The sequence below is a fragment of the Nothobranchius furzeri genome, chromosome 8 (assembly GCF_043380555.1).
Source record: "Nothobranchius furzeri strain GRZ-AD chromosome 8, NfurGRZ-RIMD1, whole genome shotgun sequence".
Lineage (NCBI taxonomy): Eukaryota > Metazoa > Chordata > Actinopteri > Cyprinodontiformes > Nothobranchiidae > Nothobranchius > Nothobranchius furzeri.
Window position 1 is genome coordinate 54,369,637 of NC_091748.1, and position 20,529 is coordinate 54,390,165.

Sequence of the window (20,529 nt, forward strand, 5' to 3'; positions counted from 1 at the left end):
AAAAACGTGTTATCTTATGACTTACCTACGGAAGCGTATTACCGTCAGTGCGGGGAAAAAAACTCAGGACCAGGATCGCGTAATAACGAGAAATGTTCTCGTTAAAACGCGATATAAATCACGTTTTAACGAGAAAGTTTCTAATTTTAACAAGAAAGGATCTCGTAATAACGAGAATCTTTCTCGTTTAAACGTGATTTATATCGCGTTTTAACGAGAATTGTTTTTCGAAATAACGTGTTCTATAACTTGTAATAATGACATGGATAATAACGGTAAAACGGCGACATCTCGCGGGATGTTTGAGTCTCGTCAGGAAGAAACGGAGGGAGACGAGGATGGAGACACCAATGGAACCACGTTGTGCCTTTTTAAGTCAACGTACTTGTCTGAGGAATGTATTTCTGCAATGAGGAGAGACAAAGTAGGTGACACATTTTAGACGCTTACCTACCTGAAATTAGAATTGATTTAACACAGTTCTATGTTACTGAATGTATCTGCAGTGTGGTACCGTCTACTGGTAATATTAACACCCAGTTTTAAATGGCGGAAAGGCTTAAATGGAGTTAAATGGAGTTGCTGATATTCATCCCAGCCACTTCACTTGGTTGCATACCAATTCAGCAAAAGTTGGAGATCATAGTCTGATGAAGCCAAGAGGGCCACTTAATCTGCAAAATGCAGAGTCCTGATCCTTAGGCCACCAAATTGGATCCCCTCAACATCTTGGCTGCACCTCGAAATCCTGTCCATGGCCTGTATTTGCATGTATTTGTATTGGGCCTTCTTAGGGTTCTACAACCTGTGCTGCATGGTGGCGCAGTTGTTAGCACTGTTGCCTCGTAGCACAAAGGTTGCAGGTTCGAAACTCGGCTGCAGCCTTTCTGCGTGGAGTTGCGTGTTCTCCCCATGCATGCGTGGGTTTTCTCCAGGTACTCCGGTTTCCCCCACAGATCACAACATGCCCTATAGGTTATAAATTGTAAGTCGCTTTGGACAAAAGCGTCTGCTAAATAAATAAACATAAACATAAACAACCCTCCAAGGTGCTTCACAACACAATCAGTCATTCACACATTCACATGCTGGTGGGGATGAGCTACGATGTAGCCACAGCTGCTCTGGGACGCACTAGCAGAGAGGTGAGGCCTGCCGAACACTGGCGCCACTGATCCCTCCGACCACCACCAGCAGACAAAGCGGGTTAAGTGTCTTGTCCAAGGACACAACAGCAGCATTCTTTGGTCAGAGCCAGGATCAAACCTGCAACCTTCCAATTGCTGGACAACCTGCTTGACCTCCTGAGCTACTGCTGTCCATAGACATTATGAACAGGAACTCTGAAGAAGGGCAGCCTTGGCAGAGTCCAACTCTCATGGAAAAGATTCAGATTGCCTGGAAATGCGGACCAAGCTCTGGCATCGCTCGTACAGGGACCTAACAGCCCGTATCCAGGTGCCTGGGGCCCATATTCTCAGAGTACCCCACAGGACTCACCAAGGGTCGTGGCTGAATGTTTTCTCCAAGTCCACAAATCACACATAGGCCCAATCTCACACTTGCACCCTCGCGCCCTTCATTTGCGCATTCCCGGCCAGGGGTGCGAGTACGTAGGGTGTCCCGATTCTCAAGTGCGAAAGTTGACCACGCCCCCATTGCACCCTTAATCTGCAATTCACCTGAGTCCTCAGCGATGCGGACCTCAGGCAAGGGAATTACCCACAAGTCATTGCTGCAGGAGAAAAGGTTCAAGTTCCTTTTCTGAAAATATGTGTTTTCTAATGAAATTAGTTAATTCTAGGATGATTATTGATGCTCTGAATGTTTTAGACAAAGCAGCAATGAAGTAGAATTTATTTCAAATAATTGCTTTACTGTCTGTTTGAAAGGGTTTTGGAAAAAAGTTTCACAGTGGCCAGAATCCCGGCATGCGTTGCAATCAATGATGCAATGCTCCCTGTCTCAATTCGACAAATATTTGCTCACTTGTGTGCTACGCACTCGAACCCTACTACGCCCTTTCTCCAAGTGCACTTTGCTGAAGACCGCAGGGCGCAGTGCGAGTACTGACATTGGGCCATAGACTCTTCTCCAGAGCCCTTTAACAGACCTTACCACTCTCTAATGAGTGTGAGCCAGTTTAGATGCAACACACTGTCTGACAGTGTGTTGTGATTTTATGTAATTTAGCAATAAATAATCAAAATTTTAATATGAATTGTTTAAGTTAAACTTTTAAATGAATACATAATGGGATTGCTCCATTTTAAGAGATCTGAGGGGAACTATTTCAGTAGGATTTAACTTTCTTTAGCAATTTTAATGCAATCTGTGTCAGTAAAATTACTTCAGCCTGGATTAAACTGTCTAGAATTATTTGGCACTGTTCAGAACAGATTGAAAGCAGAAGACTTCAACATTCATCCACATTTATTCTTGTTTTTAAAATAAAATACACAAAAATCTTGGGATTTTTTTGTGCTTGACTGGATTCTTTGTTGTGCTTTGGATGGATACATTCCACACCATGGCATGTTTGAACAATAATTAAGGTCAAATTAATTAATTATTGATGTCTACTTTTAAAATTTCACTTCAGAGGAAAATGCAGAAAAATCATTTGCAGAATTAATGTTACCTTGTTTGCATCATTAGACAGCATAACGTTCAGACTTTAGAAATCCACATACAATTCAAATACAGATAAAAAGCAAGCACATTTATTACACACACACACACACACACACACGCACGCACGCACGCGCGCGCACGCACACACACACACACAATCTCATCTATGCAAAAAGATGTGAAAACTGTTGCATACTTCCTCTGCATCTGGAGACAATAATACTAATATGAATAGGTGTTCTTGCTAGCATGCAAGGAAAAAAAAACTCTAAAGGAAGTACCGGTTTCAACTTCACAAAAAACAACCTGGTTGCCTCAGTAACTAAAATGCAGCAACAACACACTGACACATTTTCAAGTTGTGTACCACGAACAGGAACCGACATGGACGAGCTCGGTAAGATGTCTTTTTATGCTTTAAACTCATCAAAATTTGTAATCCTAATTGATTTAAAATATGAAAGATACAAGGCTTTGAGTATTTGATGTATTTGGGTTAGTATTTAAGCACGTTTTCAATTTCTCCTCGTTGCTTTCACAGCCTCATTTTGTTGTGCTGTTTAGTTTTCAACAAGCAGATACTTTTCTTCAAGAAAAATCCAAGAAATAAACAATGAATCAAATTAGATAAAATATTTGATTCAAACGTATGGCTTTCTCCTAGGAAGTAAAGCTGCAGGTTTTTAAATACTTTCTAATCCTTCTTAAACTGAACATTTTTATTCTATATAATTGTAAGACGCTGTTGTTTTGATTCTAACACCAGAATATCATTCATGTGAGAATGAGTTTCATCTTCATATCTCCCTGTTTCTGTAGACCTAACTTTTAAAGAGAAAGATTTTGCTTAAATATTTGTCCTCAGATTCTTGTGACACAAGTTTCACTTCTGCAGCCTCTTATGTCACCACTTCCTGAGGATGTGTATGAAAAAAAACAACCAGTTAACCAGCATGTTAAGCTGCACAGAAGATTGTTCATGTGATGTCATGTTTGATTAACAAATTAACGTGAAAGAATGACTGTTAGCATGACAGAACAATGCACCTCATTGATGCCTGCTGATAATAGGTTTGATGCTTTATGGTCTGTACTCCCACAGACTTGCTGCTGGAGGAGCTGGCACTGAATACATCAGCTGCAGCAAGCACCCAAGGAAACAGAAACAAAGATACATCTGATGTAGTAATCACACACAAAATAATCTCTGCTGGATTCCCTTCTTTAAAGAAGTTAAAATCTATAATCTGTGATTGTAGTCGGAACCAGCTCTTTCATCACATCAAAACACCATAAATTTTGGTTTCTGTGCAGGTTTCAGGTGCTTTTTGTGCTGGACTCTGTAGAAATGAAAACAGCCCATTTGTCACAAATGCTTACAGGTAAGGAAAAAAGCTTGGGGTTCCTGCTACATCATCACTGTGTAAACAGTGGACTTCAAAAAAATTGGAATACAATTTTTTTTCTTTAAATATGGTTTTAAAGCAGTAATTTTTCTTTTGTTGAAACTTCATGTGAAAAATTCTACAAACTTCAGAAATATTTATTTTATCACTTATTTACAGCAGAATTGTAAATGGTTTCACACAGTCTTGTTCTACCCTTGTCTTGTAGTGTAAACATTGGAATGCAGTGCAAAAAAAATTTACAATACTTTATTTTATTTTATTTGAAACAATACATTTATATCAAGGCTGCACAGTGGCACAGTGGTTTCTTAGAGCTGTTGCCTTGCAGCAAGAATGTCCTCTTTCTGCACAGAGTTTGCATGTTCTCCCTGTGCGTGAGTGGGTTCTCTCCAGGTACTCCAACTTCCTCCCACAGTCCAAAAACATGACTGTTAGGCTTATTGGTCTGTCTAAATTGTCCTTAGGTGTGAGTGTGTGTGTGCATGATTGTTTGTCCTGTGTGTCTCTGTGTTGCCCTGGGATGGACGGCAACTCTGTCCAGAGTGTACCCCGCCTGATTGCTCGTTGACCGCTGGAGATAGACACTGGACCTCCCCGTGACCCTACGTGGACAAGCGGGTTCAGAAAATGGATGGACGGATGGACGTTTATATCAGATTTACTATTACTTAAAATAATACTGAAGGTTTAAGTTGAGTAAAGTTTGAGATAGTTAGTCATCAGAAAATAAGAAAACCAAAGTGATCAAAATAAAACAGATGGAAAATAAGAGAAAAATAGGCAAATAACATCTAAACATAACCAGTACATTTGAAAAAGATGGCATGAGAAGATTGACATATATTAAAGGTGCATTGTGTAGAAATGAAGTAAAAATGACATCCTGTGGCTAAATTTGGTTACTGCAACCACTTTAAACAAATCTGGAGCTTTCTGCCAGTCGTCAAATTACAATAATTGGCGCTGCAGCATTAGCTCTCAGGAGACACGGCCCACCCACACTCACTGATGCTAAACAGTAGTTACGTCCCTCCTTCCTTTGTTTTAAAAGGAGAAAACTGACAATCCCCACAGTCAGCGATATGAAATATGTTTCAGTATCACCCTTCTTCCAAAATAACTGAAACGTTAGACTCTTTTGGGATTTTCTCACTGTAAAATTCTCACTATAATCTTACATACTGCTCCTTTAAAATAAAAAGATAAAATAAAAATTAAATTCTATATGAAAGCCAAAATGATAATTACATATAGATGACAAATTTGACAGCAGCATTTATCAAACCACGTAGCAAAATTTTCAGTGTCAGATTTTTTTTTGTTCAGCGATAAAAATTAGCTCTATGTTGTGCAGATTAAAAGCATAGATTAATGGTAAAATTCATAAAAATGTACCTATATGCTGTTTCGTCTAGATATTTTTAGATTTTACATTCATGATACTGCTTTGTATTTAACAATTACTTTATTATCTATTACACTGATATGATTGCAGTGATTCTAGAACATGTTCAGAAACCAAATGTATTAAGGTTAAATAATAATTTGATCAGATTTGAATCCTGTTCTAACAGATGTCTCCTAAATCCAGGCACTTAGTCAATTTGTTCAAATCTGTAATTATAAATTTACTATAGTGTTCCATTTTGAAGCATGTGTGTGTGTGCGTGCGTGTGTGTGCATGTGTGTGTATGTGTGTGCGTGCGTGCACACGTGCATATATCAATTCAATTCAATTCAAAAATACTTTATTAATCCCAGAGGGAAATTGATTAATAAGGATATGGGTATATATGTGTGTGTCATGATTTGTCTCCGCCTTGAGTGCAGTGACCTGCCAGCTCCGGTGCCAGCTGCCCTTGAGCTTGACTCACCTACTCAGGAACTGGACAGTATCTTGAAAGGTCTGGTGGGTCTTGCAGAAAAGGTCAGTATGTTGTTTGCAGGTGTTTCCATTAAAATACATTGTAAAGTATCACCAAATGATACAGTATATTGTGTAGGGTTTGTCAAATTGAGTGCTTTAAGAGCTCAAGATACATATTACCTCTACTTATGACCAATAAGTTGTGATACTCTATCTAAACATAGAATATCAACCTTGCTTGGTCTTTACGGTGTTTAGTCAGAAGATCTAGGATTCTTGCTTTATCAGGGGATTGCACACACTTCGTTTTGATTCAGAAAAGAGTCAGGTTTATAAAAGTAAGAATTTGTTTTACAAACAATTAAAACATGACAACTAAGCATTTACTGTGAATGGATGGAACTAGATGTGATTTAGGAACCTATGTGTGAATGGTGTTAGTCAGAACTTCTGTATCTAGGAAATATGAGTTCTGGATGTAAAAGAATTTGCTTTGCGTTAAGCTATGGAGTTGGTTATTATCAAAACACATCAGACGCTATCTGTGTGTCTACATACCCACTCGAAAACCCTTGTGATAGATCCGGAATGTCGAAGTCCTCGGACTTCCGGGCATCGAGGTCCATAGAAGAAACTGTGGCCCCACTAAACCGGTCTCCAGGTCACAACAGATGGATGGAACCGCGCGTCTGGGACTCTTTAAGGAGTCAGAACAATATCAACTCGTTCTGCAGGAGCTGTTGCCTATCAGCTTGGCAGGTGCAAAAACGATTTTGACGACGTGTCAAAAGCTTGGATGGTTAAAGAGGTGTTGCTTCAGATGGCCGGTCTGAAACTTTCTCTAGAACTAAGTGATTATCCAGAGTGATCCAGTTTTAAGGTTCTCATGTTATAATATGTGTAGCCAACCAGAGGTTGATAGGTTTGAGGAATGTTACCAAGAATCTCAGAAACACCCCTTCTTTGATACGGAGGTTCTGATCAGGGCAAAGGACTATTTATGTGTCACGAGTTTAACTTAAAGAGCAAGTCACCCCCTACAAGATTCTAACTCCACTCCCACTTCATGTTTGAAAAATGCAACAAATGCTGTTGCCTGGCAGACCGAGGGGGCGGAGCTGCTAACAAATACACACACACAGGCTCACGACAGCATTGTGACATCATAATGTACCAGTTTACATCATAGCATACCTCTTAGCCAATAGTGGTGGCAGATTTAAATTAAAATACAGTGCAGAGTTTTTACCTGACAACACAACACTGCCAGTTTTAGGCAGAATATTTTAATTTTAACTAAGATGCACTGAAGTGCCAAATTATTGACGACACGTGTCTGCAGCACGATTAGACACTCGTTTATTTAGTTTATCAGCAAAAAAAAGTTTATTTGGGGGTGACTTGCTCTTTAACCTTATTTTGTTCTTGTGTGAGTGCAAATGGTGATGACCTTGTCATATTAACATGCTGAAACATATTTCAATCACTGTAATCATAACATAACATTCATTTAAAACTTCAATCATTAAGCACAGATTAATGAAACATTTCATTATATTATAATTATTATAAGTAGCAATAAACAAACTTTTATTTAATGATTATGTGGCTTGTAATGGGCCATTCCCATCTGTACCGGGTCGGCCCGGGCCGGGTAGCCCCAGTCGGCCCCAGCCTGGCCCGGTTGATTCCACACATCCTTGTCTTAAGCCCATGTGGGCTGATTCTACCCACCAATCAGAGGCTTGCTCTAATGGAAGGTGTGAATTTGCTGTCAGCAGTGGGTGTGTTGGCCCTGGTCGGCCTGAAGCAGACCCCCTCGAGAAGAGGGCTGAGAATGAGCCTTGGCCCGGAAAAATACCAGGCCACCCAGATATGTAAACAACCTACGCTACCCGGCCCGGGCCGACCCGGTACAGATGGGAATGGCCCATAAGTTGTAGAAGTTCATATCTGATTTAGGAAATCCGGGCTGCGAGTGTTCCTTGTATGGAGGCATAAATAATCCTGAAAGATTGGACCTTAAGGAGAGAACATTATTGTTGACACTTGTCATCTGTGTTCAGAGCTGCAGGCTCTGAGCTCCAGCTAGTGGACTGGAGGCAGGCTGATTTAAAAGGGGACACATGCAGTCTCGTGTCTCCTTTTTGACCAGATGCTGAATGATGAACTGTACCTAAAAACTGATCATTGCTGGACGTTACAATTGTATATAAATCACATTTATGAAACCATTAAATTATCATTTTCCTACATTCACATCTAATGTTTTAAGTCGTGAGATCAGCAAGATCTTAAAATGTGTACTTACGTAATGAAACGTTAGAGGGCAGCATTGTACCAAAAAAAGTTATGTGGCCGTTCTACTGAAACAGAAGCAACGCTGGCGTTTCAGTCAGGATTTGACACTTTAGATAATCAAGACAAGCATTGAAATAGAACACAAACCCAGACATCTTTTGTATAATCTTTCAAAGGAACAAGAGCTTTTAACAACGCCACCATCTCCACCGCTGACTCAAAGGAAGGTTCTAAATGAAATACCAGAAGATGGAAAACCGGAGAAAAAGGATGAAAATTGCAGTCCTCCATCAGGCTCAGGTGCAGCAGCCTCGACACAGAAAAAAATAACAGATTCTATAGATGACCTCCTAGGAGGTCTGAGCTCTGACTTGGAGAAGATCGGCGTGCGCACAACAGTCAAAGGTCACTGCGCTGCATGCAACAAGGGCATCGTGGGAAAGGTACACCACAGACCCATGACGAAACACATTCATGTAAACCCACTCTAAAAATGTTCACCTTTATTTTCTTCTTTTAGATGATCACAGCTCTGGGGGAGGTGTGGCACCCTGAACACTTTGTGTGTGAGGTGTGTAAGAAGGAACTGGGCACGATAGGCTTCTTTGAGAGAGAAGGACGGCCATTCTGCGACAAGGACTACCATGAGCTATTCTCCCCACGCTGCGCCTACTGCAAAAGGCCTATCATGCAGGTGAAAATGGAGAAAATAAATGTCTCCTCCACATGAATCAAATTTAAAGTGAGTGTATTTAGCAAATAAACAAAAGGACCTTTGTGGAACCCTCAAACCACAACTTAAACATTTTTTTCAGGCCCAGTTTTATCGACATATTAGTTTAAATATTGGATGATGACATGTAGTAAAGTGTAGTTATTTTTTCCTGGGATTTCCCACAAGTCAGGCTAATGAATAAAAGACAAAACCATGTTGGGGTTTCTCAGGCTGGGCTTACATCACGCTGCAGACCAAAGACATAAATCACTAACTAATCCCACATCTTTTGTGAGTCCCTTCATGTGGTCCTCAGTCCACGTTTCTGAATATGTGGTTATGAGACAAACTTACTCACTAATCCTTAAGGGAAGCAAAATTAAGATGTTATATTTCTGGCTGGTTCACCAGAACATCCTGACAGCTCTTGACCAGACCTGGCACCCGGAGCACTTCTTCTGCACACACTGCGGAGACCTGTTCGGGCAAGAAGGTGAAAAAAAAAACGTGAAAATGAATGTTTCGTTAAAAAAAGCAGACAATTACACTTATCTTCTGTATCTTAGGCTTCCTGGAGAAGGATGGGAAACCATACTGCTACAAGGACTTCTACCACCTCTTTGCTCCAAAGTGCTCCGGCTGTGGCGACTCAGTGAGGGAGAACTACCTGACTGCAGCCAACGGCACCTGGCATCCAGAGTGCTTCGTCTGCGCCGTGAGCCTCTCACAGACCACACACACACAGCTCTGGCTCATGTTCAAGCTGGAGAATGAATGAGAGAGATACCCACACACTTGCTTTGTTTGCATCTTTTTTTGACCACAGACCTGATAAAAACCACATGGCTGATGGATATGTTGCAGTTGAAATGTTGCCGATAAATTAAGAAAACCATATTCATCTGAGTGGGTATCGGTATTTCCTTAACCCTCCCACTGTCTTCATGGGCGACCCCACCAAGAAAGTTGACCATTGAGCAGGGTTGATGGTTTATCCCTTGAGGTCCACGTGGCCGGGGTGAGAAGTGAGCACCACCTTACCTCTGCCACGTGGACCTCAAGAAATAAACCATCAACCCTGCTCAATGGTCAACTTTCTTGGCGGGGTCACCCATGAGGACAGTGGGAGGGTTAAAGATACTTCTGTGTACGGCAGCTGATCAATTGTAGTTGAGAAACCACGCCTTTAACAATTACGTACATTAAAAATGACCAATTCCTATTAGTGCACAATGCAAACATCATTTTTATAGCATTTATAATTAAGTTTTCCTCACCTAAGGTGGCAAAATGTAGAACAATTTGTAACATTAGCACATTAAAAGTAACATTAATTTAACATCAACATTTGTGCAAATGCAAGTCTTCTAGTATCTCCTTTACCTGCAGCCTGTTCAGAGAAATTTATGCTGCATGAGTCATCATCAGCCTCCAAACTCCTAATAAAAAGCCAAGGCTCCTCTGGAGGCACACTTGTTAACAATATGTACAGAGTGTTGTGCTCATTACAAGTTGGCTAATTAATATTTGTAACTGCCACTTGTTTAACAGTTTAGTTGTATGAAAAACATCTCAACAGAATCAAACACATCTGAAGTTTTTAGTGCTTTTAGGAAATCACAAACTGACCGTTCTGCAGCAGAAACAGCTGACTAGATTGTTCTGCTGAAGCTCCAAGGCCCAGGAGTTGCTCTTGTTTCCTCTCTGCTGCATCTTATTGGCATGTAGTAAATTAAACACAGTCAGAGGTAATGTTAGGAGCTGCACACGTGCTTTTACTGTCACATTATGACAGAGACTCCACCGAGAAAATGTCCAGAATTGTGCTTGGGACAATTCAGTGTCATTGCTTTGCAGAAAGTTTCACTGTCTGTTGATTCTGTTTGCTGAAACACAGCTGCAAAAACAAAAGTAGTCAATGGATGTTAGATATTTGTTATTAATGATTTTGTATAAAATTGCAAGTTTTCCAGCTTACAAATACAACCGTAATTGTACACTGAGGGTTAGATCATGGATTTTGGTTGCGGTTGGAAGTTCGGACTATAATACATGTGTGTGAAAAATTCTCCAACCATACATGGTATGACAGTTAGACCCAGTGGAAGAATAATAGGTGAAGCCACATGCATTTACAGTTTTTAACATAACCCTGTCCCATTTTCTAATTCTGGCCAAATTCTTATTTCTGTTTCTCTTGACTGATGGCTTACACAACAAGTGAAGCCAAAATTTATAAGTATAGTACATTTGTCAGCAACGTCCCATTGGCTGAACAGCAGAAAAACACATTCAGAAAATAAGCAGAGTAAAAGAATCTAAAAATATAAAATATAAAAGCATAAAAACAGGACAGTAACTCAGAACAACACACATTTCTGCTCAGTTTGAGTTGAAAGCTGTAGAGACGGGTTCCGTTTTCAGTTGAGGTTTTAAAAGGCCAATAAAACGTTCACATTTAAGGAGGGTGTTCCAAAAAGTTGGAGCAACAATGGAAAGAGCCCCAGGAATTCAGTTAAAATCTGGGTGTGGATAATAATAATAATAAAAAATAATAATAATAATAAACGAATAATAATAATAATAATAATAATAATAAAAATAATAACAACACTTTCTTGGTGGAGACAGACATTTTCAATTTTTACAAAATTTTATATAAAATTTTAGACAATAAAAGGAAAAATTCTGCCTTGAAAAAGATACAACTCAGTCCAAAGTATCGTCTCAACATGCATTTTAACATTTCAACAAAAAAACAGCTTCTTTCAGAAAAAAAAATATATGTATATATATATATATATATATATATATATATATATACATACCGTATATATATCTTTATATATAAATTATTTTCTTTTCACATCTACTCAGTCAAAAGAAATAAATACATTCTGTTTAACAAGAAAACGAATAGGGCCTTTTTTCCTTCCATATATCAGCTTTATTTTTTATAGCAGATGCATTGTCAGAAACACGCATTTCTTCTTCTTTGACCCACTCTCAGTTGTCTGTCTGTATCTCCAGGACTGCCTGAAGCCCTTCTCCGACGGCTGTTTCATGGAGCTGAACGGTCGAGTCCTCTGCTCGCTGCACTTCCACTCCAGGCAGGGCACTTTGTGTGGCCACTGCTGCAAGCCCATCACTGGCCGCTGCGTCTCTGCCCTCGACCGCAAGTTTCATCCTGAGCACTTTGTGTGTGCCTTCTGTCTGCGGCAGCTCAGCCAGGGTATCTTCAAGGAGCAACAAGGGAAGCCCTACTGCGCAGTTTGCTTCAACAAACTCTTTCTGTGAGGCACGTGAGAGCAAGTATAGCACTGGAAGATCCCGTTTTCTCCTACTGTATACTAAATTATAAGAACAAGGCAGTTGATTTGTCACAATAAATCTCAAAGACTAAACCACCATTAAATGTTCTCAGTTTAAAAACCAGCTGATGTGTCAGAAAGGTTATTATAGAAACCTGCAGCTCAAACTGATCCAAAGTATCACAAGATAATTAATCCCGACGTGGTTTTGAAGCACACAAGGACATTATTTCCTGTACAGGAAATTTTGGATAAATGTTTGCACATGCAAACTCTGGATGTTTCTAAAAAGCCTGTTGCTAACACTTGGTTTGAATTTCCCAGGTTTTCATACGAAGTGAAATCACATCAAACCTACAAATCAAGACAGATAAAACTCAAAAGTGCTGTTTAAACCCGTAGTTTCCATAAAGCTGTTCTCAGTTTCCAATGAGACTTGACAGTCTGGAAATACTTTTTCACAGTTTGAAGCATTTTGTAAGGGCGTTTGTCTGTGAGGACCAATAGCTTGTCTTGGCAGTGACTGGCGTGGAATCGTCATGCCAACCTGTGATTCCTCATTCTCTGAATGACCACTTGGCCCTTGGCAGGAACCGGAGTCAGATGTCCTCCTCATTCTCCACACATGCTCCTTCACGGCTGCTTATGGAAGATTGATGAATGTGGTGAAGTTTACAAAGGTAGCTTCAGAAGGAGCTCCCTCACATTCCAACATCTCTTCAGAAACTCCCCTTTAACTGTTGAGGGATGATTGAACCACAAAGTGTTTAAATGCTTCAGTGGCTGTTGGCAGATTTAAGTTTGTTTCATTACAAGTTGAATTTGTAATTTTGCTTTAGTTTCCCAGCCTGGATGTAAAGGAGACACTTTTGCTGTGGCATTGTTTTATTTATGTCCAAATGGACTGTTTTTTATTTCAATTTTGTATGATTGAATCTTACACCTAAACAAACATCCAAGCCGCACTGATTAGGCACAAAGCTCCTCCTTGAATTGCTTTGTGATTTTTATCTTGAGTGGCGCTATATAAAACTTCTTCTCCTTCTCCTTCTCCTTCTTCTTCTTCTTCTTCTTCTTCTTCTTCTTCTTCTTCTTCTTCTTCTTCTTCTTCTCCTCCTCCTCCTCCTCCTCCTCCTCCTCCTGAATGTATTCAGATTCATCTATTTTCTGGAATTAGACACAGCTTCACCATGTTTGGTAAAATGATTGCTTCTTTTCACTAAGTCGTATAAATAGACGTGTTCTGGCTTGATGCCCTTAAGTCTGGTGGTTAATGGCAGCTGTAATCTGAAATTTCCAATCTAGTGAAAAACAAACCATATGATAAGCTGGAGGTCAAAAATGACTAAATTTCATGTTCTCACCTTTCATTTCCAAGTCACGTGGAATGTTGGAGGTCTGCAGCTGGATTTGTGAAAATTTTGCACAATTTACACAGAATTCAAAACTATATAAAACTATAAAACTTGCAGATTATCAAATCAATTCATCCTGGTGTACAAATAAATCTATATTTTCTGTGCAAAGACTTTTAACTGTGCAAGTAGTTTTAAACCTCTGAAATGAATCAGCCCTTCAGATGAAAGTTGCAACACTCTTTAGAACAAATGAAAGACATCCTGTTGCATTCAGCAACATGACAGGACCTAGCCCCCCCCCCCCCCCAAAAAAAAAAGATAAATAAATAAAACATAAAAAGAAAAAGGAGGGACAAAAAATCCAGAAAAACATTCATGTTCACACAAACCATAGAGTCGTCATTTTAATAAGGACTTAAATGTTAAAGCCAATAACTATGTTCATTTTAACCAAATGTAATATATAATTTGTTCAATAAATCACAATTTAAATATGGATGCGCCTCTAAGACTCATCATTAAAGGAATACTTTACAACTTTTTCATAATTTTAAATAATCTTCTTGAGCCAGTATGTGCAAAAATGACCCTTTTACAGCGTTAATGAAAGGCCACCCAGACCCTATCGCCCCCTGTGACCAGGATATTCCATTTGCAATGTCAGAGTTGCTGTTCCGGTCAGAAAAAATTGAGCTGACGTACCTGGTGCTGCAGTCTGGTTCCAGCACGTTTTCTGCATATTTTAAGTCATGAACACAGATGATTTGTTTAATTTAGTGACAAATCACTCCTGTAGACATCAAGGAAGGCTGGGAGATGTTATAACTGTTAGAATAAGGTGCTAAAAAGTGTTTTACTTTCAACTTCACAAACGCACACTAGGAGGTGCTAAAAGCAAGCTCAAACTGCCTCACTCATTAAAAAAGTATACTTCCCGATGGTATTTGTGGATACTTTTGTTTCAACAGAAGCAGGCAAATAGACAGTTTTAACATGCTGAAACACTCACATTTGAAACAACAACTGGTTGTTTTTCTGAAATTTTTGTGTTTATCATATCTGAGGTAAATGTTTTGGGTTGTTTCTTAATGAAAAAGAAAGGAGGAGCAATGCAGAGCACATCTACACGCTAAACTCTCCCAGAGTTACCACAGGGACCAATTTGGTGCGCCACCCCAAACGTTCTCTGGCCCCATATAGTCATGCCTGTGAAAATGTACTGGGTTCACCACTGCTTCTATAAATCATTTTCATGAGTAACTTTTAAAGGATGGAAGTTCGGCTGTTTTGAAAAAATATCCCATAAATGGTTGTAATATAAGAAATCACGAGTAAAAAACAATCTGTAAGGAGGTTCAATTGACATCACAGAAAAATACATATTTTAATAATTGAGTAACTTTTGTAAATTGTTTAATCCAACTGAACAAACTTCTTAACTCATAAGCAAACAGACATGGGTATTCTTGCTAATGCCAACTTCTCTCAGTTGACTCTGATTTCTTAGGCTTTTCTTAAGCACGCCACACGAGTCAGTCTGTGAGTGGGAACGACGTTGAGCATTAATCATACTGTCCTCACCGTCAGGTCAGACCTCATAAGGCTGCTGCAGAGTTGGGACCTTGCATCATGCAGAAGTATGAATATATCATGTTCATTGAAACCCCCAAGTCCAAGGTCCATGGTCTGCAGACTCGTGCCCGACATATTCACATTCTTACCGTAATTTTATAAGATGCATTAGTGTCCTCTAGGGCTGCTCAATTAATCGAATTTTAATCACGATTACGATCTGAGTTTTGAACGATTATAAAAAACAAAACAAGCCGATTATTTGCTCCTCCCGCTTGCGCTGCCCTGAGTTGCAAATGAAGCGCTCCTCCACAGTGTTGCCAACTTAGCGACTTTGACGCTATTTCTAGCAGCTTTTCAGACCCCCTTCTTGACTTTTTAATCATAAAAGTACCTAGCGAACATCTCAGAAACATCTCTGCTAACCCTTAGCTACTTTCTGGATAACTGTCGTCGACATTTCCTGCAGGTTAGCTAAACACTCCGCCTGTGCTCCGGACCGTTCTTCACAACATTAGGAAAGGGAATGATGCAGTGATGTGTCGGTCGCTAAAGACAGCTCTCGAAGCCGGCTCCTTGTTGGATTAACCAGAGTGAGTGACACACACACCGCACCTGCGGTCTCCTGAGCAGCTAAAAACAGCTAAATGTGCGCGTGCAGCACGCTAAACACACGTGCAGCTTGCCCGATTGCTGTGAGACCGGGGTGGGGGGTGGGGGGTGGGGGGGGCAGCTGTGGTTGGGACAATTATTACATTAACTGATGGGCCTGTAAATAAATAGTTTATAAATAAGGTAGAAATAAGTTCCTCACGCTGATAACTAATCTCTCTGAGGACACTGTGCTAGTGCACTCTCCTACAGCACCTTGACACGACTCAATAAATGTTATGTAACATTTTGTGAACATGAATTTATTTGCATTTATTTGTTATAAATGCCTCTGTATAATTCTTGCTGTCAGTATTTGCAAGATATTGGTATTTGGTTCTGTACTGGTTAGACTCAAGGTCTACAGCCCTTGGGTCATAGACTATGAGCTATAAGTATATTGGTCTTTTTATCCTGGGAATCAGGAGTTCTTTTAGTGATCATCTTGTTTCTTATTTTTGTCCTGATTGTGCCCTGAGCAGTTTTATGACTGAATAAAAACAAATAAAATCAACATAAATTGAAAAATCGTCCTAAATAATCGTGATCTCAATTTCAGTCACCATAATCGTGATTATTATTTTTGCCATAATCGAGCAGCCCTAGTGTCCTCCATCCATTCATCTCAAAAAGTGCTAGCACAACAGATCCCTCTGGCAGCAGCACTTATTCCGTTGTCTGGAAAACTGTAAATTTTCAATTAGTTTCAAATACATCAGATGTGACACGGACTTCTTTCAGAATGTTTGAGCAAATTCAAATGTACAGAAATGGTTTCAAAATGACGCAACAAATGAAAAGTTTGGCTATTACAGAGAAAAATATGATTAATTATGTTGCCGAGTAAATAAGGAAGAGAAGGGTTCTCTGGCATGCAGTTAAAATAAGAAAACATGAAATGCTAGCAGGGGTCTTTTTAAAAGGATGGTGAATAAAGAGCCATCTGTGGGAAACAGGCAGAGTGTAACTCAGGTGACATTTACAGCAGTGAAACAGAGTCCAAATGGTCTGGGAGCACTTTAAGGAGGAGGCTAGAAGTTGATGGGAGGAGGAGTACACCAGGATCTAATGGATACTGGAGCTAAGGAAGGCAGAGGGGAGGAGGCTGTAGGGATTAGAAGTTTGGTTGTGAAAGTTTCTCCTTTTTGACGCTGTAACCAAACACTTTCCTTCTCTCCTGTAAAATGACTGTGTTCACTAGGCCACCCCTGATGGGGATGGTGACGTGCCCTGTCCAGACCATTACAGCCCCGCTGTGGGTCACCCTCAGCTAACCCTACCCTTGACCTAAAGTCCACATCATCTCTGAAACTGTCAAATACATTGCAGGCACATTAACAACCTCATTTGGTTTACAAACATCAGTGAAAACACTAACTAGTGACAAGGCTGAAATCAGATCCAGTAGGTGCAGTAAAGCACAGCTGGACTGGATTAGTTTAACATCATTTTAGTTCATTTCACTAAGTTTAAATGAACAGAACAGGTCAAAACGTCTGTACAGCATTTTAATACCTGAGAATGAATGAAGAGTGAATGATGAATGACCCACTCTTGTTTAGTGCCTTTCAGAGTCAGAGGACTTCAAAGCGCTTTACACCACACGCACACACACACACACACACACACACACACACACACACACACACACACACACACACACACACACACACACACACACACACACACACACACACACACACACTGATGGTGATGAGCTGTAGCAAAGCCACAGCTGCACTGGGGCACACTGACAGGGCTGAGGCTCACGAACACAGGCACCACCAGTCCCTCCGACCACCACCAGCAGACAAGGTGGGTGAAGTGCCTTGCCCAAGGACGCAACAGCAGCATTCTCTGTTGGGAGCCTGGATCAAACCTACAGCCTTCTGATTACTGGACAACTGTAGCTCCAGAGCTACTGCTGCCTCCTGACCCATAACAGTTGTGAATATTGCAGAAACAGATAACTAAAACCTTCAGCTGAAACAATAGCTTTAACTAGCATTGTGATTTCCATGCCATTTCTGTGTTTAACAGCATTTAAAGAGACTATAATCATCCTAAGTTGAGAAGATTCACTAGCGTCAGTGGTTATCTTGTTGCACGGTTATCACACAGCCTCTGTGCCTTTTGGCTTTTATTGGCATGTTGCATGGCTATCAACTGGAGGAAAAGATTGCAGCAGAAAGAGAAATGTAACCTCAGTGTGTGAATATGTGTGGATGGGCGGATATTGATTGTGGTATGAAGCGCTTTGGGGGGGTTGTAGAACCCTAAGAAGGCCATTTCCCATTAATGCAAAAACATTTTGGAAATTTCCATTGTATAAAGATACTTTTTTGCTTAAAGAAACTGTTACAAGTTTGCAGCATGAATCAAATAATCCATCATCTGTTAGACCTAAAATTTGTAAGAAATTACAAGAATTTAAAAGACGTGGTGATCCAACCAGCAGGTAAAAGTCTACTCCATGCTTTGGACTGTGCTAAAGGTTAAATGTATTCATTTCCCAAGCTAAAGAAAAATGAAAACCTCAACACTTCTGTTATTATTTCTACTCAGAAAGGAGCTGAGCAGGACTCCAACTGTTTGTTTTGGCGTTTTGCTGATGCAGGGTGCAGGTATCACACCTGATTCATGACTGCGTACTTTGTGCAAAGGGAACCTCTTGTTGCTTTTGGCTGAACATTGAGCTCTCTTTGCTATCTTCCCCTCTCTCTCCAAACCAACAAGCATACAAATGCGACACACCAAAAGGAAGACAAACTTGTAAACATTATTTAGGGATTTTCTATTCATGCTGACTTGGATTTGGTCCGTGTTATTGCATAAACAGGCATGCACAAACCCAACAACACATAAATGAAAACAGTTTGAGCTTACAGCCACATCGAAAGAATAATAAAACTCCGCAAAAATTATTTTAAACATGTGGGTACTATATTTGGATTTGGTCACAAAGATGCAAATTCCATAGAGGAACTTATAAATACCTTTTATGGGTTTGGTGTCTGTCTGTGTTTTTGGATGGGGGTGGGGGTGGGGATGGTCTTCTGGTAATGGTTGACAGAAAGCATATCTGTGTGAGCATCAGTGCCTCTTCTGTGTGCTCGCTGATCCCTAACCAAGTGAACTTGAGGTCTCCAGTTTTATGGGTTAAATGGAGTCAGCTCCTGAAGAAACACATCTTCTCCTGTTTCTCTGCTGCACATCTCTCTTACATGTCCTGCCAAAGAGCTTCTACAGGCTAAAACAAGGAACAACTTGTAGAAAGAGAGGAAGAAAGATGGCATGGTACATATTATCTGGATCCTAATGATGTTGCTGACCAAACAGGCTCGGGTGATGTGAAAGATTTATAAGACAGTGAAGTCCTTCTGCGTGCAAGTCTTTAGTGTCAACAAGATGGATGGTTTCATTATGCTTCATTGTGTCCATGTGTGGGTTTACAGTGTAGTGTGTAAGAGTTGGATGGTTTGTAAAATGTCCAGAGAAGCTTCTCCAGTTTGATGTTACTGGTGTGTAAAGTTAACTGGATTAAAAACAAACTGCAGGTTGGATTTGTGACACTTTGACAAATTTTCCCAAATCTTTGTTGGACTGTTTGTTGATGAGTAATGCAGCCTCGACAGGAGCCAGATCGTACTAATTTAAACCTTTGAGAGGAAAGGCATGCACACCAAATGATTATATATTGCAAATGGCACTATTGATTTTGTACCTGGAAATGAAAGGGTCTGTTTCAGTGAAGCTCCACCCACACCTGTTCTAATAAAACGCCCTATAACAGCACCAAGTCTAATGCATCTGCCTTTCATTTTGATTTGCCATTTGCTGATGCCAGTTTGACTCCCATTTTCAGCATTTTTTTATTTAGCCAGCTGAAGCAGATTTCATTTCTTATATTTTGGTTTTATTATTTCCTGCAAAATATTTTGTGACTCTGAAGATCTTTGAATTTGGTTATTTCCCAGCAGCACATAGATGCACACTAGCTAAAAAAAAAAAAGATTGATCCTTATATTTTAAAGTGACAATGTGTAGTTTTTACCTCTAATCTCTGGAAACATCCATCAATATGTTGTTGAAAATGAATTAAAGTATAACCAGTTGTTGAAAAATATTGGCGGCTTTGTAACATATAACCATAAAAACCAGGTCTAAAATACATGGGACAGGTTCAAGTCCCTTTGAGTAAAGTCTTACCCCGGGTTTCCACGGGAGCCGTCAGCAGCACGTTACTGCAGCAGCACGTCCTGCTCGCGTAAGCTGCTGCTTGGCCCTTCCCACGAGACGCGAATCAGCAGGGGAGCAGCTGTCACCGACAGAGCACGAAGTCACACGAGTGACTTCATCAGTAAACACAACAACAAGCAGGAGAAAACTACAACATGGCTCCAAAATGTTTGTGTTTTTATTTTCTGTCCGTTTTATAATCGCCAATACGGACCTGAAAAACAAAGGAGACCGCTAGCCAGGTGATAACTTCTCACGGGGCCGCACAGTTAGTAACCTTTTTTAAAGTAAAGCGACCGGAAGGCAGTACGTTCTTTATTCTGAAAATCTCGGGAGCTTCTCTCCATTTCCGCGTCCGATTTCCTGTCTTTCCTTCCCCAAAAATGTCGAACTTGACCCGTTTCAGAGGCGTTGCGTGTAGGAAATAGAACCGGCGCGTAAAGGCCGCGACATGCTGCTCCTGAGACGCGGC

General features: G+C 40.2%; 1 protein-coding gene across 2 annotated transcripts; it reads left to right on the forward strand.

Moving 5' to 3' along the window:
* The first annotated feature begins 298 nt into the window (after positions 1 to 298).
* lpxn (leupaxin) lies at positions 299 to 12,361 on the forward strand. 2 transcript variants are annotated; one of them, XM_054730097.2, is made up of 9 exons: positions 299 to 424; positions 3,737 to 3,816; positions 3,949 to 4,016; positions 5,874 to 5,970; positions 8,388 to 8,654; positions 8,732 to 8,905; positions 9,338 to 9,419; positions 9,493 to 9,641; positions 11,957 to 12,361. In XM_054730097.2, the coding sequence occupies exons 1-9, from the start codon at positions 397 to 399 to the stop codon at positions 12,221 to 12,223; spliced, it is 1,212 nt and encodes a 403-aa protein (XP_054586072.1). In that variant the 5' UTR covers positions 299 to 396; the 3' UTR covers positions 12,224 to 12,361. The 2 variants fall into 2 exon arrangements, with proteins under 2 accessions (XP_054586072.1, XP_015826917.1); XM_015971431.3 differs by lacking the exon at positions 299 to 424 and adding an exon at positions 2,860 to 3,031.
* The last annotated feature ends 8,168 nt before the right edge of the window (positions 12,362 to 20,529 follow it).

Excerpts from the sequence above, each read along its gene's own strand:
- lpxn (XM_015971431.3), top strand. The coding sequence starts at position 2,884 with ATGCAAGGAAAAAAAAACTCTAAAGGAAGTACCGGTTTCAACTTCACA. Across the intron at positions 5,971-8,387 it reads TGGTGGGTCTTGCAGAAAAG|GAACAAGAGCTTTTAACAAC; the intron begins GTCAGTATGTTG and ends AATCTTTCAAAG. Across the intron at positions 9,420-9,492 it reads AGACCTGTTCGGGCAAGAAG|GCTTCCTGGAGAAGGATGGG; the intron begins GTGAAAAAAAAA and ends TCTGTATCTTAG.